General features: G+C 41.1%; 1 protein-coding gene across 1 annotated transcript in view; it reads right to left on the bottom strand.

Annotated features, from left to right (window-relative positions):
- HYDIN (HYDIN axonemal central pair apparatus protein) overlaps positions 1 to 15,835 on the bottom strand; it is a 397,956-nt gene that overhangs the window by 215,477 nt on the left and 166,644 nt on the right. Inside the window, exons 18-19 of the mRNA XM_032157850.2 lie at positions 4,960 to 5,198; positions 891 to 1,164 (exon numbers count right to left, since the gene is read on the bottom strand). Coding sequence (XP_032013741.1) covers positions 891 to 1,164; positions 4,960 to 5,198 — 513 coding nt within the window. The remainder of the gene's footprint in view (positions 1 to 890; positions 1,165 to 4,959; positions 5,199 to 15,835) is intronic.

Genomic DNA, 15,835 nt, shown 5'->3' with positions numbered 1-15,835 from the left:
GTCTCGCTGTCGCCCAGGCTGGAGTGCAATGGCGCGATCTCGGCTCACTGCAAGCTCCGCCTCCCAGGTTCACGCCATTCTCCTGCCTCAGCCTCCCGAGTAGCTGGGACTACAGGCGCCCGCCACCTCACTCGGCTAATTTTTCGTATGTTTAGTAGAGATGGGGTTTCACTGTGTTAGCCAGGATGTTCTCGATCTCCTGACCTTGTGATCCGCCCGCCTCGGCCTCCCAAAGTGCTGGGATTACAGGCGTGAGCCACCACGCCCGGCCTAGTTTTTTAATGATTTCCACACTGTGAGAGAATAGGGATAGAGAAACACACATGATTTGGACCTACTGAAATGTTTTACGTAGAGTGTATGGAGATCATGTAAATAAAAGCAGGGAATCAGAGTTGCTGAAGATAAATGTGGCTCTTTTATTAATGCATAAAAAGAAGATGTTTTGAAATGTGAGTTGTAGTCAGGCTGGAAAGAAAGGAACAGGGATGTCCCAAAACCTGAATAGGAGAGGCAGCCCAGAGTGTCGATATAAACACCCTTTTTGAATGAATATTAAATTAATCCTGCTAAGTGTTAATAGGAGAATTTGCTTTGGCTAAAAACTGGATGTTTTTCTACCAGAGACTTGTTGGCTGGTCACTGTGGACCCTGGGCATGAGAACTTCCTTTTAAGATTGCGTTCACAAGAGCTATAGAAACAAATTGAAGACTGAGCAGAGCTGCACCCCGAAAGCGATGGATGCTACCATGGTAACTCAGGACTGTACACAATCCTTGAGAAACCATATCCTTCCTCAGACAAATGTCAAGGAACTTTCCTAAGAAATAGATACAGTAGAGATTTATTTAGGAAAAAACAATAGCTTCCAAATGTGCTGTCCCCTTACCCTGGGAGTAGAAGAATAGCCTTCGAGTATCACATCGATTGCCTGGCCTGGGTATAGCTCCATGCTGGCGGGGTGGAGATGAAACACGGGGCTCTGTGGATCCCTGGGCTCCTGAGAGCCACTGGGCTGGGGTCGGACATGAGCATGTCCCTTCTTAATCCGGCCCTTCTTACTCAGCTTGGCCTGGGGTCGGAAGCTATCATTCATCCAGAACAACTGTTGGATCCGACGTCCCTTGTTGATCAACTTAAAGTGGTAATAATGGGTATCCAGGCTGGAAAAGAAGAGGCAGGTGTTGAGAGGATTCCATTTAGGGGTGTTCTGTTCAGCTCTACCCCCTTGGGATTTACTCTTCTGGAAGTATTTAAAACAGTGAGCAACAATATAAGACTTTTTTTTTTTTAAATGTAGGAAGATTAAGTCACAATGCCACTAGGAACTAACACAGTGTTGGCATCACCAGGTAAGGGGCTGTGGAAAATCTCCACTCCCCGTCAGTCTTCCCCAGCAGGCCCCACACACTGCAGGACACACACAGTTCATGTGAAAAGCAATCCCATTTAGAAAAATAGCTCTGAGGAGTAAAAGGAAAGCAAAATACCTACTGGAGGAGAAGCGGGTTTCAAGCTGTGCTGAGAAAATTACTAGTGACTGAGTGGAATGTCCCGTAATGATGGGCTCAATTTGAAGGAAGCTTTGAAGAAAAACCATGCATATTCTCTAAGCTTTAACAAAGGCCACGGGGACCACAATGGGCCAGAACACCACCGGGATTGGTCACCCATCTCAGACTAATGTGCTTTAAAGATGTTGCAATTTCATGTATTCATTTGTTCATCATGCATTCATATATTCCACAAATATTTACTAAGAACATCCCGATTGCCTGGCTATTTGCTAAAAAAAAACCTGGGATTTCTAAGATCTTGGATATGGTTCAAATGTGTTTTTGTTTGTTTGAGATTTTTTTCTTTTTTTCCCACAGGCTTACTTTAAAATATTTCTTAGGGAAAAACTCATCTCGGGACTTTTTTATTTTTTAAATTTTACTAGGCTTTGAGATTTCATCCCATCTGTTCCTCCTTAGGAAATGACATCATGCCTGGTAAGTTGAACCATGAAATAAATAATCAGAAGGAATATTTGCTAGTTGTCAGGTATAACCATGTCTATCTACATATGTTGTGAATCTGTGTCTACAGGGCACACTCAAGGGAGTTTCTTTACTTGGTAGTTTATGGCTAACAGTAGGCTTTTGGAGGAAATAATAAACAACATATACTGTTTATAAAAACCATATACTGTTTATAAAAAACACATACTGTTTATAAAGACTAGGCAAGATGTCTGTTACTTATTCACAGTATATCTTTCAATCATCACAGCAATCCAGTCATGATAAGTATATTTACTACCATTTTATAGATCAAGAAATGGAAGCTCTGAAAACCTAAGGGAGTTGTCTAAAAATATGCAATTAGAAGCGGCGGCATATGGCTATTTCTTTAGACCAGAGGTTGGCAAACTTTTTCTTTGAAGGGCTAAATAACAAATATTTTAGGCTTTTTGGGCCACATGGTCTCTGTAACAGCTACTCAACTTTCCCTTGTAGTGTGAAAGCAGCCACAGACAATACGTTAAGAAATGGGCATGGCTGTGTTCCAATAAAACTTCATTTACAAAAGCAGGCAGAGGGTTTAGTTTACCCAGCCCTGCTTTTGACAATTCTTCTGGAGACTGTGGGCATAGTGATTTTATGTCAGAAAGTTTAGGCAGAGGGCAAATTAGCAACTAAAAGCTACAGTTTACTTTTATATTCATAGAAAACTGTTAGCTAACCCTCCAATTCTGTATGTCAGAATATCCTTCGAGGGCTACTTGACACTATTTGTAGATTTAAAAGAACATGTAATTAGGTCTGGTTTGCCATGTATTGTTTTCTACAATTATATTTGAATGCACGAACGGAAATTTGAAACTAGAAGCACTGGTACACAATGACAAACTACCCTCGCTTACGGCCAATAGACAGGCAGAGAGGACAATTCTTATATTTAGTTGACTTGAAAAATATAATTGGATACTTGTCTAAAAGCATGCAATTCAACCATGTGACTTGCTTTTTACTTAATTTTCTACTAGTTTATGATATTTTCAATCAAGTCCCATATTTTGTAGATGGAGCAGAGGGAAGGATTTTGGGGAGGGCTCCTAACTGATTAGTGTCAGTCACATCTCCAAGCACAGCATGTATGACTTGATTTCAGGGCCTACGAGCCCAGAAAGCAGGGGGAATACCTCCTGAGATCTGTTCACAGTACTGCAACAGATAAGTTCAAATTCAACTGGCCCCCAAGAGCCAACTAGTGATAGCTACATGACTCGTCTGAGGAATCAAGAATAAATCCCCATACATACCCTCTACACTTAGCACTCAAACCTCATATATATATTTATTTATTTAATTTGAGATGGGGTCTTGCTCTGTTGCCCATGCTGGAGTTACAGTGGTGTAATCCTGGTTCACTGTAGTTGCAGCCTCCCAGGTACAAGCAATCTCTCACCTCAGCCTCCCAAGTAGGTAGGACAACAGGCATGTGCCATCATGCGAGGCTAATTTTTTTATTTTGTAGAGATGGGGGGGTCTCCCTATGTTGCCCAGGCTGGTCTCCAATTCCTGAGCTCAAGCAATCCTCCCACCTCAGCCTCCCAAAGTAAAGTGCTGGGATCATAGGCAGAAGCCACTGCTCCCAGCCCAAACCTTATATATGTGTGTGTGTACATATATATATGTGTGTGTGTGTGTATGTATGTGTATGTGTGTCGTTCTTCTTTTCTTTCTTTCTTTTTTTTTTTTTAAGACAGGGTCTCACTCTGTCACCCAGGCTGGAGTGCAGTGGCGCGACCTTGGCTCACTGCAACCTCTGCCTCTTGGGCTCAAGTGATTCTCCCACCTCAGCCTGCTGAGTAGCTGGGACTACACGCACCCACCACCACGCCCAGAATTTTTTGTACTTTTGTAGAGATGGGGTTTTACCATGTTGTCCAGGCTGGTCTTGAATTCCTGAGCTCAAGTGATCCTCCTGCCTTGGCCTCCCAAAGTGCTAGGATTATAGGTGTGGGCTACTGTGCCTGGACCAAACCTGATTTTTATATCCACATTTAGATTGTTTTGCTCAGAGGTGTCTATACTGTACCACAGCTTATTTAAATATTTAGACCCTCTAGCTTTTCCTGGGTAATCAGGCAAAGCCAATGGATACCATCCAGTTGTTGGTGCTATGGGAGTCAAGTAGAGGATATAAGCTTTGAAAAAGCTGCTGGCAGTTGGGCGCGGTGGCTCATGACTGTAATTCCAGCACTTTGGGAGGCCAGGGCGGGTAGATCACGAGGTCAGGAGATCAAGACCATCCTGGCTAACACGGTGAAACCCCGTCTCTACTAAAAATACAAAAAATTAGCCAGGCACGGTGGTGGGCATCTGTAGTCCCAGCTACTTGGGAGGCTGAGGCAGGAGAATGGTGTGAACCCAGGAGGCGGAGCTTGCAGTGAGCCCAGATCACGCCACTGCACTCCAGCCTAGGCGACAGCAAGACTCTGTCTCAAAAAAAAAAAAAGCTGCTGGCTCTGCAATAGCTGATAAAATACACTCGCAATAAATTTTTACCTTCCTAGGTATGTTCTGCTTAGGTTACCACTAAGCTGTATCTGTATTTTCTACATTTGTGGAGAGGGATTAACAGTGTATTGGAATCAAAGAGGAGAAATTACGGTTGAGAGTCTAAATTAATCACAGAGTAGCCAGTTTGAGAAAGAATGCATTTCCTACAAACCATATTCTTCTCGCACGTAGAGGGACACAGATTAGAGAACACAAGCAAGTTATGGCTAGAAAATGTCTTCTTGTTGCTGACATACACATCAGGAGGCAGAAGAGTGAGGATGGGAAAGGAGAGGGACTGAGGTGGCTAGTTTTAATTACTTAAAATAATTTTCTAAAGTAGAGGTGATGCTCAGCATATGCAACATATTTGAGATCTATAAAAATTGGTCCACGAGATTTCCTTACCTAAAATGTGCCCCCAAATTGAGTTCTGGAGCAAAGGGCTTATCTGAAACAATAGTGGAGCCAATTCCGGAAGCCTGAACAGGAATCTGATAGGTATTGCTATTTTCAATGTCCAAAATGACACAGTCTTTGAATGTCAGTATGTCATTCAGGTTGGCGGTCAGAGCCAGTTGAACATCAGTTTCTGGAGGAACCATGCCTTCATTGGGTTCAATCATCCAAAGGGATTTTTTGTGTGCCTGCAACACAAGAGTACAAGTTAACAGGGAAGATATTCTTGGCTTTTCATTCTATAGATTGCAAAGTCCTCTGCACTTCAAATGGATAGCATTGTGGAATTCAATATCAGAGACAAACATTATTTTTTGAATTAAAGCAGCTGGATGTTTTTTGGTTTTCCTTTTTTTCAAAAAGCAATCTGATTCTGAAGAGCAAACCTACGATTTTACTTCTGAATGCTCTGTGAAGATTCTTTACATCTCTTTCCCAAGATAACAGTCAAATTCTCCAACAAGCTTATAATTATTATCTGCTATAATCTCCAGATTCTGAGATACCAACAGAAGGCACGATATTCTTTATGAAGTTTGAAATTTTTATTTTTTATTCTTATTTATTTTTCCTTTGTTTTTGTTTTTGTTTTTTTTTGAGTTTGAAATTTTTAAAAGAAACGTTTTTCAAATGCAAAATTTCTAGTGTTATAGTGAGGATGAACCAATTTCATTAATAAATACAATATAAGAAGTCATCTGGATTTCTACTAATTTATAATAATTAATAATTAGCCTCATCAGAATTTCACTAGCTAAAATTGCAAACTTATTTTGAAATACAGACATGTGTTGCTTAACGACAGGGACACATTCTGAGAAATGTGTCATTAGATGATTTCGTTGCTGTGCGAACATTGTAGAGCGAGACATTGGAGCCTACTACACACCTAGGCTATATGGTATAACCTGTTGCTCCTAGGCTGAAAACCCATGCAGCATGTTTCTGTACTGAATACTGTAGGCAACTATAACACAGTAGTATTTGTATTTCTCAACCTATCTCTGTTTCTGAGCCTCATCTGCATTTTCTGTTTGTTGTTTTCTGTGCTTCATTTTTTATGCTTTCTTTTGAGCTCTCTTCCAGTTCACTAGCTCTCTCTTCAGCTATCTGTAATATGCTATTAAACACATCCATTCTCTCCTTAATTTTGATTTCTGTATTTTTGAATCCGGGTGTTGGTATTTTCGATTTTTATCAGGTTTTCATCTTTTGAGAACTTTTATAATTCTGACTATGACATTCAACTTACTAGCTACTACTAATAATAATTAGGGACCACTCCTCCTAGCCCCTCCAAGTCTTCTACAAATTTAATGAGCAAATTGTTTTTGGACTTTTCAAGTAAATATAACAAATACATATTCAATGGCTCTGAGGTCCGGGTGTTGTGGGAAATACATAAACACCCCGAGGAGCTGACAGCAATGACATTAGTGAGACCAATATTTCAACAACGAAAATGGAATTCAGAAGGAGGCCAGAGTGAAACTGCTTCAGGGGAATCTAAAGAACAAGAGCAAAGGATGTTGAAACCCTTTGAATGTCTGACAAATGTACCACACACATTTTCTTTTCCCTCCAAATATGAAATTGGGCTTAATTATCAGATGATGTGATTCCTAATTATATTGCACTATATTATTAATACTACTAAAATTCTAATTTGTTTAATTGCCTATATAAACAATTATCTCAAAGTTAATAAAAAAGCGTCAAAGAAAAAACATCCTTTTGAATGAGGTCATGTCCTTTGCAGGGACATGGATGGAGCTGGAAGCCATTATCCCCAGCAAACAAACACAGGAACATAAAACCAAACACTACATGTTCTCACTCATAAATGGGAGCTGAACAATGAGAACACATGGACACAGGGAGGGGAACATCACACACCAGGGCATGTCAGGGGTCGGGGGGCGGGGGGTGGAGAGCATCAGGAAAAATAGCTAATGCATGCTGGGTTTAATACTTAGATGGTGGGTTGATAGGTGCAGCAAACTACCATGACACACGTTTACCTATGTAACAAACCTGCACATCCTGCACATGTACCCTAGAACTTAAGATAAATCCTTTCCCCATTTTGATTGCTTTGTCATTTAGATCAATTATGAAAGTCCTGTTTTATTTTGGGAAAGACATTACTCAGAAGTACTTATGTGGATTAATCTTTACAGAAAATATTTATTACCAATACGCACTGAGAAAAAGCTGCAAAAGAAGAGATGTGGAGAGTATTTAGATGCTTCCAGGATAATAACTGAGAGGAAAAGCCACACTCTCCACTTCATCAGAAAAGAGTTTGATTATTCCTTCATGAATCTTCCTTGTGAATCTCCCAGGAAGCTTCGTGAAGCTCCCTGAGTTTGGTACCACAGAAGAAGCCCTCCAAAGTAAGCATACATTAGAAAACAATGGATTTGAAAACAAATGCAAATTTTACTATTTGAGCGGGACTTAGAGGACATTCCAGTCTAAGATTATCCTTCTTTCATTTAATTCTATGATATACTTCTTCTAGCAAAAGGAGAAATGTAAAAACACATGTAGCTCTATGGGGGTTCAGGTACAATGGACTGGAAACCTCCTGACAAACTGAGGTCAGAGTTGCACTGATGATCTCTGTAAGTGACATAAATGTACATTGCAGATTGCAGGCAAGAGTTAGAGATTTCAGCCAGGCAGAATCTCACTGGGTGACAGTGCCTTGGAATGTCACCAAAATCCTGGTCTGGCGCCACTACAGATTAAAAAAACAGATTCGGTCAGTGGGCCCGATGGTCACTCTCTTAGGAATAGGCTCACAGGTGCTTAAATAAGGAAAATCTAATATTTAAAGCAAAATGCCAATTTCCCAATTTATAATTGAGGACAAATGTAAGACAGAGCAGAAGGCTAGTTATATTTCTTCCTGGTTTGAAAATCTACATGGGAAATAAGTAAATTGCATTTTAAAATTTAAATGAATTAAATAAAGGAAAGAAGAACATTTTTCAAGGTTTTAAATTGTATATAAATGAGGATGTAGATGAATGATACTGAGGAAATTTTAATTTTTGGTATTAATGGAAACTATAGATATAACTCTAAGTCAAGAGTCCTACTATTACTCATAATCTTCAAATATGGAAAATCCCAAAGAGACATAGAAATAGAAAAAAAAATTAAACATTAAATACCACACTAGATAAAGTAGGACCTGGATGGAGATGTTTGTATCATTGTCTGTATTCAAAGGATGCACATGAAAAAAATGCTGAATCTTGCAAGACTCATCTATTTTTCAAAAGTTTCTCGATAACTTTCCTACTCGTAGTAACTTGGTTCTAGCAGAGTACTAAAATAATCAGAAAACAGTAAACAAAGTCTCTGTCTCTCCAGAGCATTAATCTGTATTTGTTTATAATTTTGTATTAAAATATTAGTAAAAGATAATAATCCTTATAAATTTAATTTTCAGGACTGTAGCTCAATTATTATTGCCAAGAGAAACTATAAGGATTGAATGTTACAATGTTCTATCCATACTTAGGTTCAAAGAAATAATTTCTGATGCATCTTCCTAATTTATCAAAAGAAACATTTTAACAGTCTCAAAGTGACAACATTAAAATCCTCTAACATATTGATCATAGAAAATGACATAAAAATATGTTCTAAAAGAGCTATAAGTATAAATTCAATTTTCTATGGACATTTTAAAATGGATCAAGGTAGCTTCATTTCATCTTGAATTTATATTACAGTAGATGGGAATCTTTGACTTTTATCATTTTCAGTTGGCATACACAATCAAAGCAATATATGGAAATGGATTTCTCATGCTTGAGTAACCAGACCTTCTCCTTTCTTAGAACTGTTTTCCCTACTTGCTGTTTTGAAATTCTAGGCTATTATTTTAGATAAGTTTATGGTAGCTGTTGTAACAGAAAGACTCCTGATGCTCAATGGCTTTATACAACAGAAGCTTATTTTGGGCCCACATGAATTCCAACTGGTGACAGGTGTGAGGATGGGCTTCTGTTCCATTTAGTCATTCAAGGATTTCTACTAAACAGATTCTGACATATTTAACTATTGGTTTCTAAGAGATCCATATTGACAACCAGCTGGCCAGTAAGAGAAGAAAGAGAAAGGAGGGTTGTGTGCTAGGATTTTATGCACCATGCCTGGAAGTGGCGCACATCACTTCTGTTCACTTCCACTGGCCAGAACTGAGTCAATGCAGCCTAACCCCAATGGAGGCTGGGAAATGTAGTCTAGCCCTGGGTCTACAGTAAAGAGAGATGAGTGTGCTGAGCTGCTAGCTGCTCTCTGCCAAAGTTTCCTTGTTGGTTCACTTTACTGCCACATCCTCATATCTTCCCCTAACTCTCCCAGATCTCAGATTTTGAAAGGTGAAGAGCTTACTCCATCAGAACACAGATCCTGTGGGAATTGCCTTTCAGATCCTATGGGAACTGCAGGCTTAGAGTTCACATCCATCTGCTTTTAGGACAAATGGAGGGGCAGCTAGAGAGAAACTAAGAAAGTTCTGGGCAAGATCTCACTTTGTTGACCCTTCTTCCCAAATTGGTGGCCTGTTAGCATCCTACATAGCTTTGCTCATTTATGAGACTCAGCTTACAATGAAAACATAAATCAATGCCATTTTTGTCCTTTTACCAAAAAGCAAAATGCCTTGCAGAGAGAGAGTACTGTCAATGTCATCTTTCCTATTCCAATCATTTGTTTTCCTCCTCTAGCTGGTAGCACAGGTCAATCCTCTGTTCACGATGAAGTGAGGGTGTCATCAGCATAAATGCTCTTTCAAGTCAGGGGACATTAGTTTTCAGTGGATGTGTACCATTTCTCTTCTGTTTCCTGCTGACACAGGTTGGCTCTTCTGGAAAGACCTGAAGTTGTTCTTCAGGGCTGAATTGGTGAGTTTTCTGATGACGCTTATAAATCAATGCTTGGCATAAAACCAGACAGCAATATATATCATAGAATCCAAGACAAAGACACATTAAAATGCCAGATGCTAAGGCACCGGACTGCTCTTACCTTACACGAGTCAGCCTTGAAACTACTCTATCATCCTTGCGTCTCTTTGGTGGTTGACTTTTAGGGCTATCCTTTGCTTTTAGGGAGGGCTTGGTCAGTGTGATATTTCCTGTTATTAAACGGAAAATTTGACTAAAAAAGGAAAGGACGAATGATAATCATCAGAGCTATGGAGGGCATTTCGTAACTCTTTCAGAACTACAATAGGGCAAAATAGCAGCTGATGGAAATAGGGTGAGAGGGAGGGCGCTGAAGGAAAGGGATGCGGGTTTGAGTCCCTGCTCTGCTGCTTTCCAGCTGTGGAACTTTGGGGATGTCTCCTAACTATGTATGCCAGGTCTCAGGTTTCTCATTCGTAGCTCAGGATATTGACTGTACCTTCCATATGGAGCTGTGGGGATGGATGAGTGAGAGAGTGCAGGTAAAATCTCAGCACAATGTTGGGCACAAAGCAAGTCCTCAAGAACGAAAGCTATCGTCATCATTTTCCCCAAATCTGAAATGCCCCACGTGACATACAATTATGAGCTCAATAGTAATTGCTTAAAAAAACAGATTACAGAACAGAAAACAAAGATGGATGCTAAGGAAGCATTTAACATACAAGACTCTTGCCAGAAAAGGAGAAGCTGTGGGGTTGTGATAGGCAGAATTCTAAGTTGGCCCCCAGGATCTCCACCTCTTGGAGCACGATTATCTTCCCCCAGTTACTTAGTCAAACACAAATCCAGGTGTTGCTGTGAAGGGATTTAGCACATGTAGGTAAGGTCCCTAATCAGTTAACTTTAAGATAGGGAGATTATCCTCAGTGGTCGTGACTTAACCAGACTATACTCTTCCTGGTGAAAAGATTCCAAGCATAGAGGGCCTATGGGAGGGGCCACATGGCAAGGAACGGTGGCTCCAAAGTGGCTGAAAGCAGTCCCTGACTGAGGGCCACCAAAAAAACTGAGGGACTCTGTCATTCCACTGCAAGGAAAAAAAATTCTGCCAATGACCTGGGGGGCCCAGTAGCGGATATTTCCCTCACTAAGACTCCCAAAAGGAATGCAGCTCAGGGAACCTTGATCTCAGCCTCTTGAGATCCTAAGGAGAGAATCCAGCCTGACTATGGCTGGACCCCTTACCCACGGAAACTGAGATCATAAGTTAGCATTGCCTTAAGCCGCTATATTTGTCATAATTTGTTACCCAGCAAGAGAAACCTAATACGGGGTTCCATCTATTTGTTCCAAAGATGATAAAAAAATGAGCCTTCCTAAGCTTTCCATGAAAATGTCAGCCATAGCTGCCTTTGCTTTTTCTGCAATCTGGGGATAGAAAGCCAGAGTCGTTTGAGCAGCTTGTAAACAACATGTACAGGAGGTATGTGCATGCCTGCAGGGAATATGACTGTGCGAAAGACGGAATATTTGCGATCTTTTGCAATTCAGAATTCCGTGACCACTGGAGATGAGTGTTAAGCCCTTCCCTCTGAGGTTTCATATATCTAAAGATAACATTTGCCTTCTATTTGACAATAGGGCAGCAGCACACTTATGCAGTGCTCAGCTCCCAAGGTAAAGCAGCCAGAGCTTTATAGGTTTCCTTATTGTGTGTTTAGTATTTGCCACGAAAGGCAGAAGTGAACACCATTGTTTGCACATGTCACCTCAACAATCACCGGGAGTGTGGCTAATAACTAGGAGGCTTGAAGAAAATAGCATTGTGCACTTTTCTTCCAAATAACTCATTTGCCAATTGAAATCTGCAAGAATCTCCTTCCATGAAATAAAGAGAGCAAATAACAATAGGAAGCAATGTGCAGAGTGAGGGATTTCTTTGGAGTTACACTATTATTTCAGCAGATGACCAGCACTATGTGGGACAAGAACAATGAAGGGTCACCAAGGCATTTCTCTTTTTTTAAAAAAATTTCTTTTGAGAAGAAGTCTCACTCTTGTCACCCAGGCTAGAGTGCAGTGGCGCCATCTCGGACCACTGCAACCTCCGCCTCCTGGGTCCAAGCAATTCTCCTGACTCAGCCTCCAGAGTAGCTGGGATTACAGGCATGTGCCACCATGCCTGGCTTATTTTTATGTTTTTTTGTAGGGACAGGGTTTCATCATGTTGGCCAGGCTGATCTCTAACTCCTGACCTCAAGTGAACTGCCCCTCTCAGCCTCCCAAAGTGCTGGGATTACAGGCGCTTTCTCCTTTTTGTCTTCTAAATGGGGTCTCTGGTCACATAGTTCTTTTCCCTGAAGCGAGTCATTTTGCTGCTTAAGAAAGTTAACTGTAAATCAGGAGATGAGATGCAGAAGAAATGGTGTAGAGCTTTACACGGGAGCCAATTAAAGGTCATAATCAGAAGAGTGGGCTTGAGAGTCTCATGACCTGGTAGTCAACTATGGAATCTGCCATTCATAGCCAAGCGACCTTGCACTAATTTTAAAATCTAGGTTTCGGTTTCCTTTTATGTTAAATGTTAACCTGAAGATAAAATAAAAGGGTGCTAAGCATCTAGCACCTCGTCTATCATAGATTACATGCTCCGTCAGTGGTGATCGTTACTAATGTTATTTTCCAAACTTCCCATCCAGTTCTCCTTCCTGCTGGTACCCTCCCCAGTCTACACTGCTGACAGTGATAGGGACTGGGAGCAGAGGAATTCTAGAAAAGGGTGGGTCCCTGGCGAAACCCTACCTTTAAGCTGAAAAGCCGGAACCCGTGGCCCAAAGTGAGAACTTATATCCCTGTTTTCCCACTTGAATGTTGCCTTTCCCTTAACCACGCACGGCCCCACCCCATGCCCCAGCCTGTGCCTATAAAGACTCAAGACTCAGCCAGCAGAGAGGAGAAGCAGCTGGATGTTGGAGATTACACAGGGGACAGCTTGATGGCATAACTTCAGAGAAGAAGCCGGCTGCAGATGGCCAGACTTCAGGGGAAGATCACCTACCTGCCTCATCTCCTTTTCAGCTCCCTTTCCCCGAGAGCCACTTTCATTGGCATTTAAATCTCCCACATTTACCATCCTTAAATTTGTGCATGTGACCTCACTTTTCCTGGTTGCAGGACAAGAGCTCGGGATCCCTGAGTGCAGATACAAAAGGCTGTCACACTGGCCCTTTGCCCTCGTTGGCAGAGGGCAGCTGCCCCATGCGACAAGGCAAAGGGCCCACTGAGCTATTAACACCTAAGGTGTCCACAGATGGCAGAGCTAAAACAGCACTGTAACACACCCTCTGGGGCTTCAGGGATTGCAGGCACCGCACCTCCCCCCACCCCCCACCCCCTCCCAAGATGCTGCCACAGGGCTTGCATGTAGTTTGCTCCTGCTGGCACCCAGGAGCACTCACTCTGGCTCCTGCACCCACTCACCTGCGCACTCCCACCTGTGAGGGGTGGAGCGCAGCGGGTCCCAGTAAGTGGAGTTTGATCTTGCTGGTGCCAAGGCGGTTGGCTGGTTTCAGCACTCAAGCATTCTAGTTCCCACCTCATTCGCTTGCGTGCTCCCTCCCGCAAGGTGTTGAGAGCAGCGGCTGAGTAAAGGAGACACTCCCTTCGCGAGTCCCGTGAAGGGGTCAGGGAAATATCCTGCCTCAACAGGTTTATCTTTCAGTGATCTGATCCTGCTGCTCTCCTGCTGGGGATTCTGCATGGCTCTCCAATGTCTGGATCAGAGGCACTGAGTCTTTTTATCCTCTTTGAGAAAGCCATGGAACCCCTTCATCAAAAAATGCACATACACCCCCCGACACACACAACTTCACATACAAGTTACAGAGCTCAGGAATCCCACTTTTTTCTGTTTGATCCATACGTGGACTCACTTTTTATATCTGGGGAATCCATCATTTTGTGTGAAGCTTGGTAGGAGGCAGGCTCTCACTGCCATTTGAGAAGTCACTCAGACTCTCTGCAAACATGGCGGCCCACAATCCAGACTGGTGTACCAGATGAGCTTCTGGTCTGGAGGATCTACTCCCAAACCTTCCTAAGACTTAGGACCCGACTGCATTTTCTAGGCTTAGTTTCCAGGACACCAGGTCATTTACCTTTCCCAAGTGTCCCAAGCGTCATCTGCATTTAAATATGCTGCTTTCAGAAAGTGTATCCCCATTTCTCTGCTTTTTTTCTCCTTGGCCTTCAAGTCTCCACTCAAATGTTCTGACCCACGAAAAACTTAAATTTGACAGAAGAATGAATCACATCCTCCTCTGTGCTTCACATTATAACCCAGCTGTATTGTTTGTATATTTGTTTCTTTTATGAGATTATAAACTCTTTGAAGAAGGAAACCATTCTATTTACCCTTTATCGCTCCCCTTAGTACCAGGTATAGGAAAAGGGCTCAAAAGTAGTATTTATTTGTTGGTCAGTAAATATACGGAAGGTGTCCAGCCTCACCAGTAAGCCAAATAAACACAAACTTAAATAACAATAAAATATTTTTTCATCTGTCAGACTTGGCCAAAAAAATCCACAAAAATGTTAGCAAGAATCTAGGAGTGATATTTTTCAACACCGCTAGGGTGTAGGATATAAACTGTACAAATTCTCTGGGAGAAAATTCACAAGATGTATCAAGACTTTTAGTTACATACATGTCATTTGACCCAGCAACTGCATTTCTAGAAATTTAGTCAAAGAAAACAGGTACAGATGTCGGCAAAATTAAGACACAAGCATTGCTTATAGTAGTAAAAAACTGGGAACAATCTATCAGTAGGGGATTAGTTAAATCAACTGTGGTGGAGTCAAATGATGCAATAAAACTAGCCAGTAAATGATCTGTAGATGAATATTCCTTAATAATTCATATTAAGTGACTACAATATATTGTTGAGTGAAAATAGCTGGTAGCAAAATAGTATTCCTACTCCCCTCCCATGGGAGGGGAGTAGGAATACAGATAGACCACACACACGGTAAAAAATTAAGAAGATACACACCAAAAATTTAATAGTGGTTATCTGCATGATGGGATGACGAGTGATTTTTTTTGTTTAACTTCTGTTTGTTCTATAAAGATAATGTTACTTGTGTAACAAGGAGACACACATTTATATTTACTGAACAAATAACTCATCTTAAAAGGATATGGTCACTCTTTTTAGAGCTCATTTAATTTTAACTTTGTTTGCTCTCTTGCTGCAGTCTCATTCCCAGTTTGTTTCTTAGAAGCTTTTAAAAAAATAAATAATACATGTAGACAGTGTAACATTCAAATGGATTCAAAGGGTGAAGAGTCTTTCTTCTGCCAGTGCACGGTCACTAGTTACCATCCCCAGAGGTAGCCATTGTTACAGTTTTCTGAGGATCTTTCCAGATATACTTTATGATCAATATTTGTATACATGTTTTTTCTTACATAAATGGTGCAATACTCTACAGACTGTTCTGCACTGTGATTTAAATTTTTAAAATTTGTATCAAAGGTATACATACACACAATTTCAAAAGCCAAATCGTTCTGGAAAAGGTATATTGTAAAAAGCAGCAGCCCTTGGAATCCACTCTCCCATCTTCCCCATTGCGCAAATCCTTGCCCGTTAACACAACCACTGTCAGTTCTTTCAGCCTTTGCTTTTTGGATTTGCCTCTATATTGCTAAGTACTCTACTGCTACTTCTTAAGTTTTGAGTTTTCACATTATTCATTTATTTTTCCCCATGGTAAATAATAATAGCTTTTTTCTTTCCCTCTCTCCATGTCTCTCTTTCTCTCTCTCTCTTTCACTTTCTTCTCTTCATCCTCCCAGTATAGTTAACATTTAGTTTTTGGTGGGATAG

The sequence above is a fragment of the Hylobates moloch genome, unplaced genomic scaffold, assembly GCF_009828535.3.
Source record: "Hylobates moloch isolate HMO894 unplaced genomic scaffold, HMol_V3 SCAFFOLD_6, whole genome shotgun sequence".
In the NCBI taxonomy this organism is placed as follows: Eukaryota; Metazoa; Chordata; class Mammalia; order Primates; family Hylobatidae; genus Hylobates; species Hylobates moloch.
Note: the sequence above shows the minus strand (reverse complement) of the source record. Positions and strands in the feature narration are given on the sequence as shown.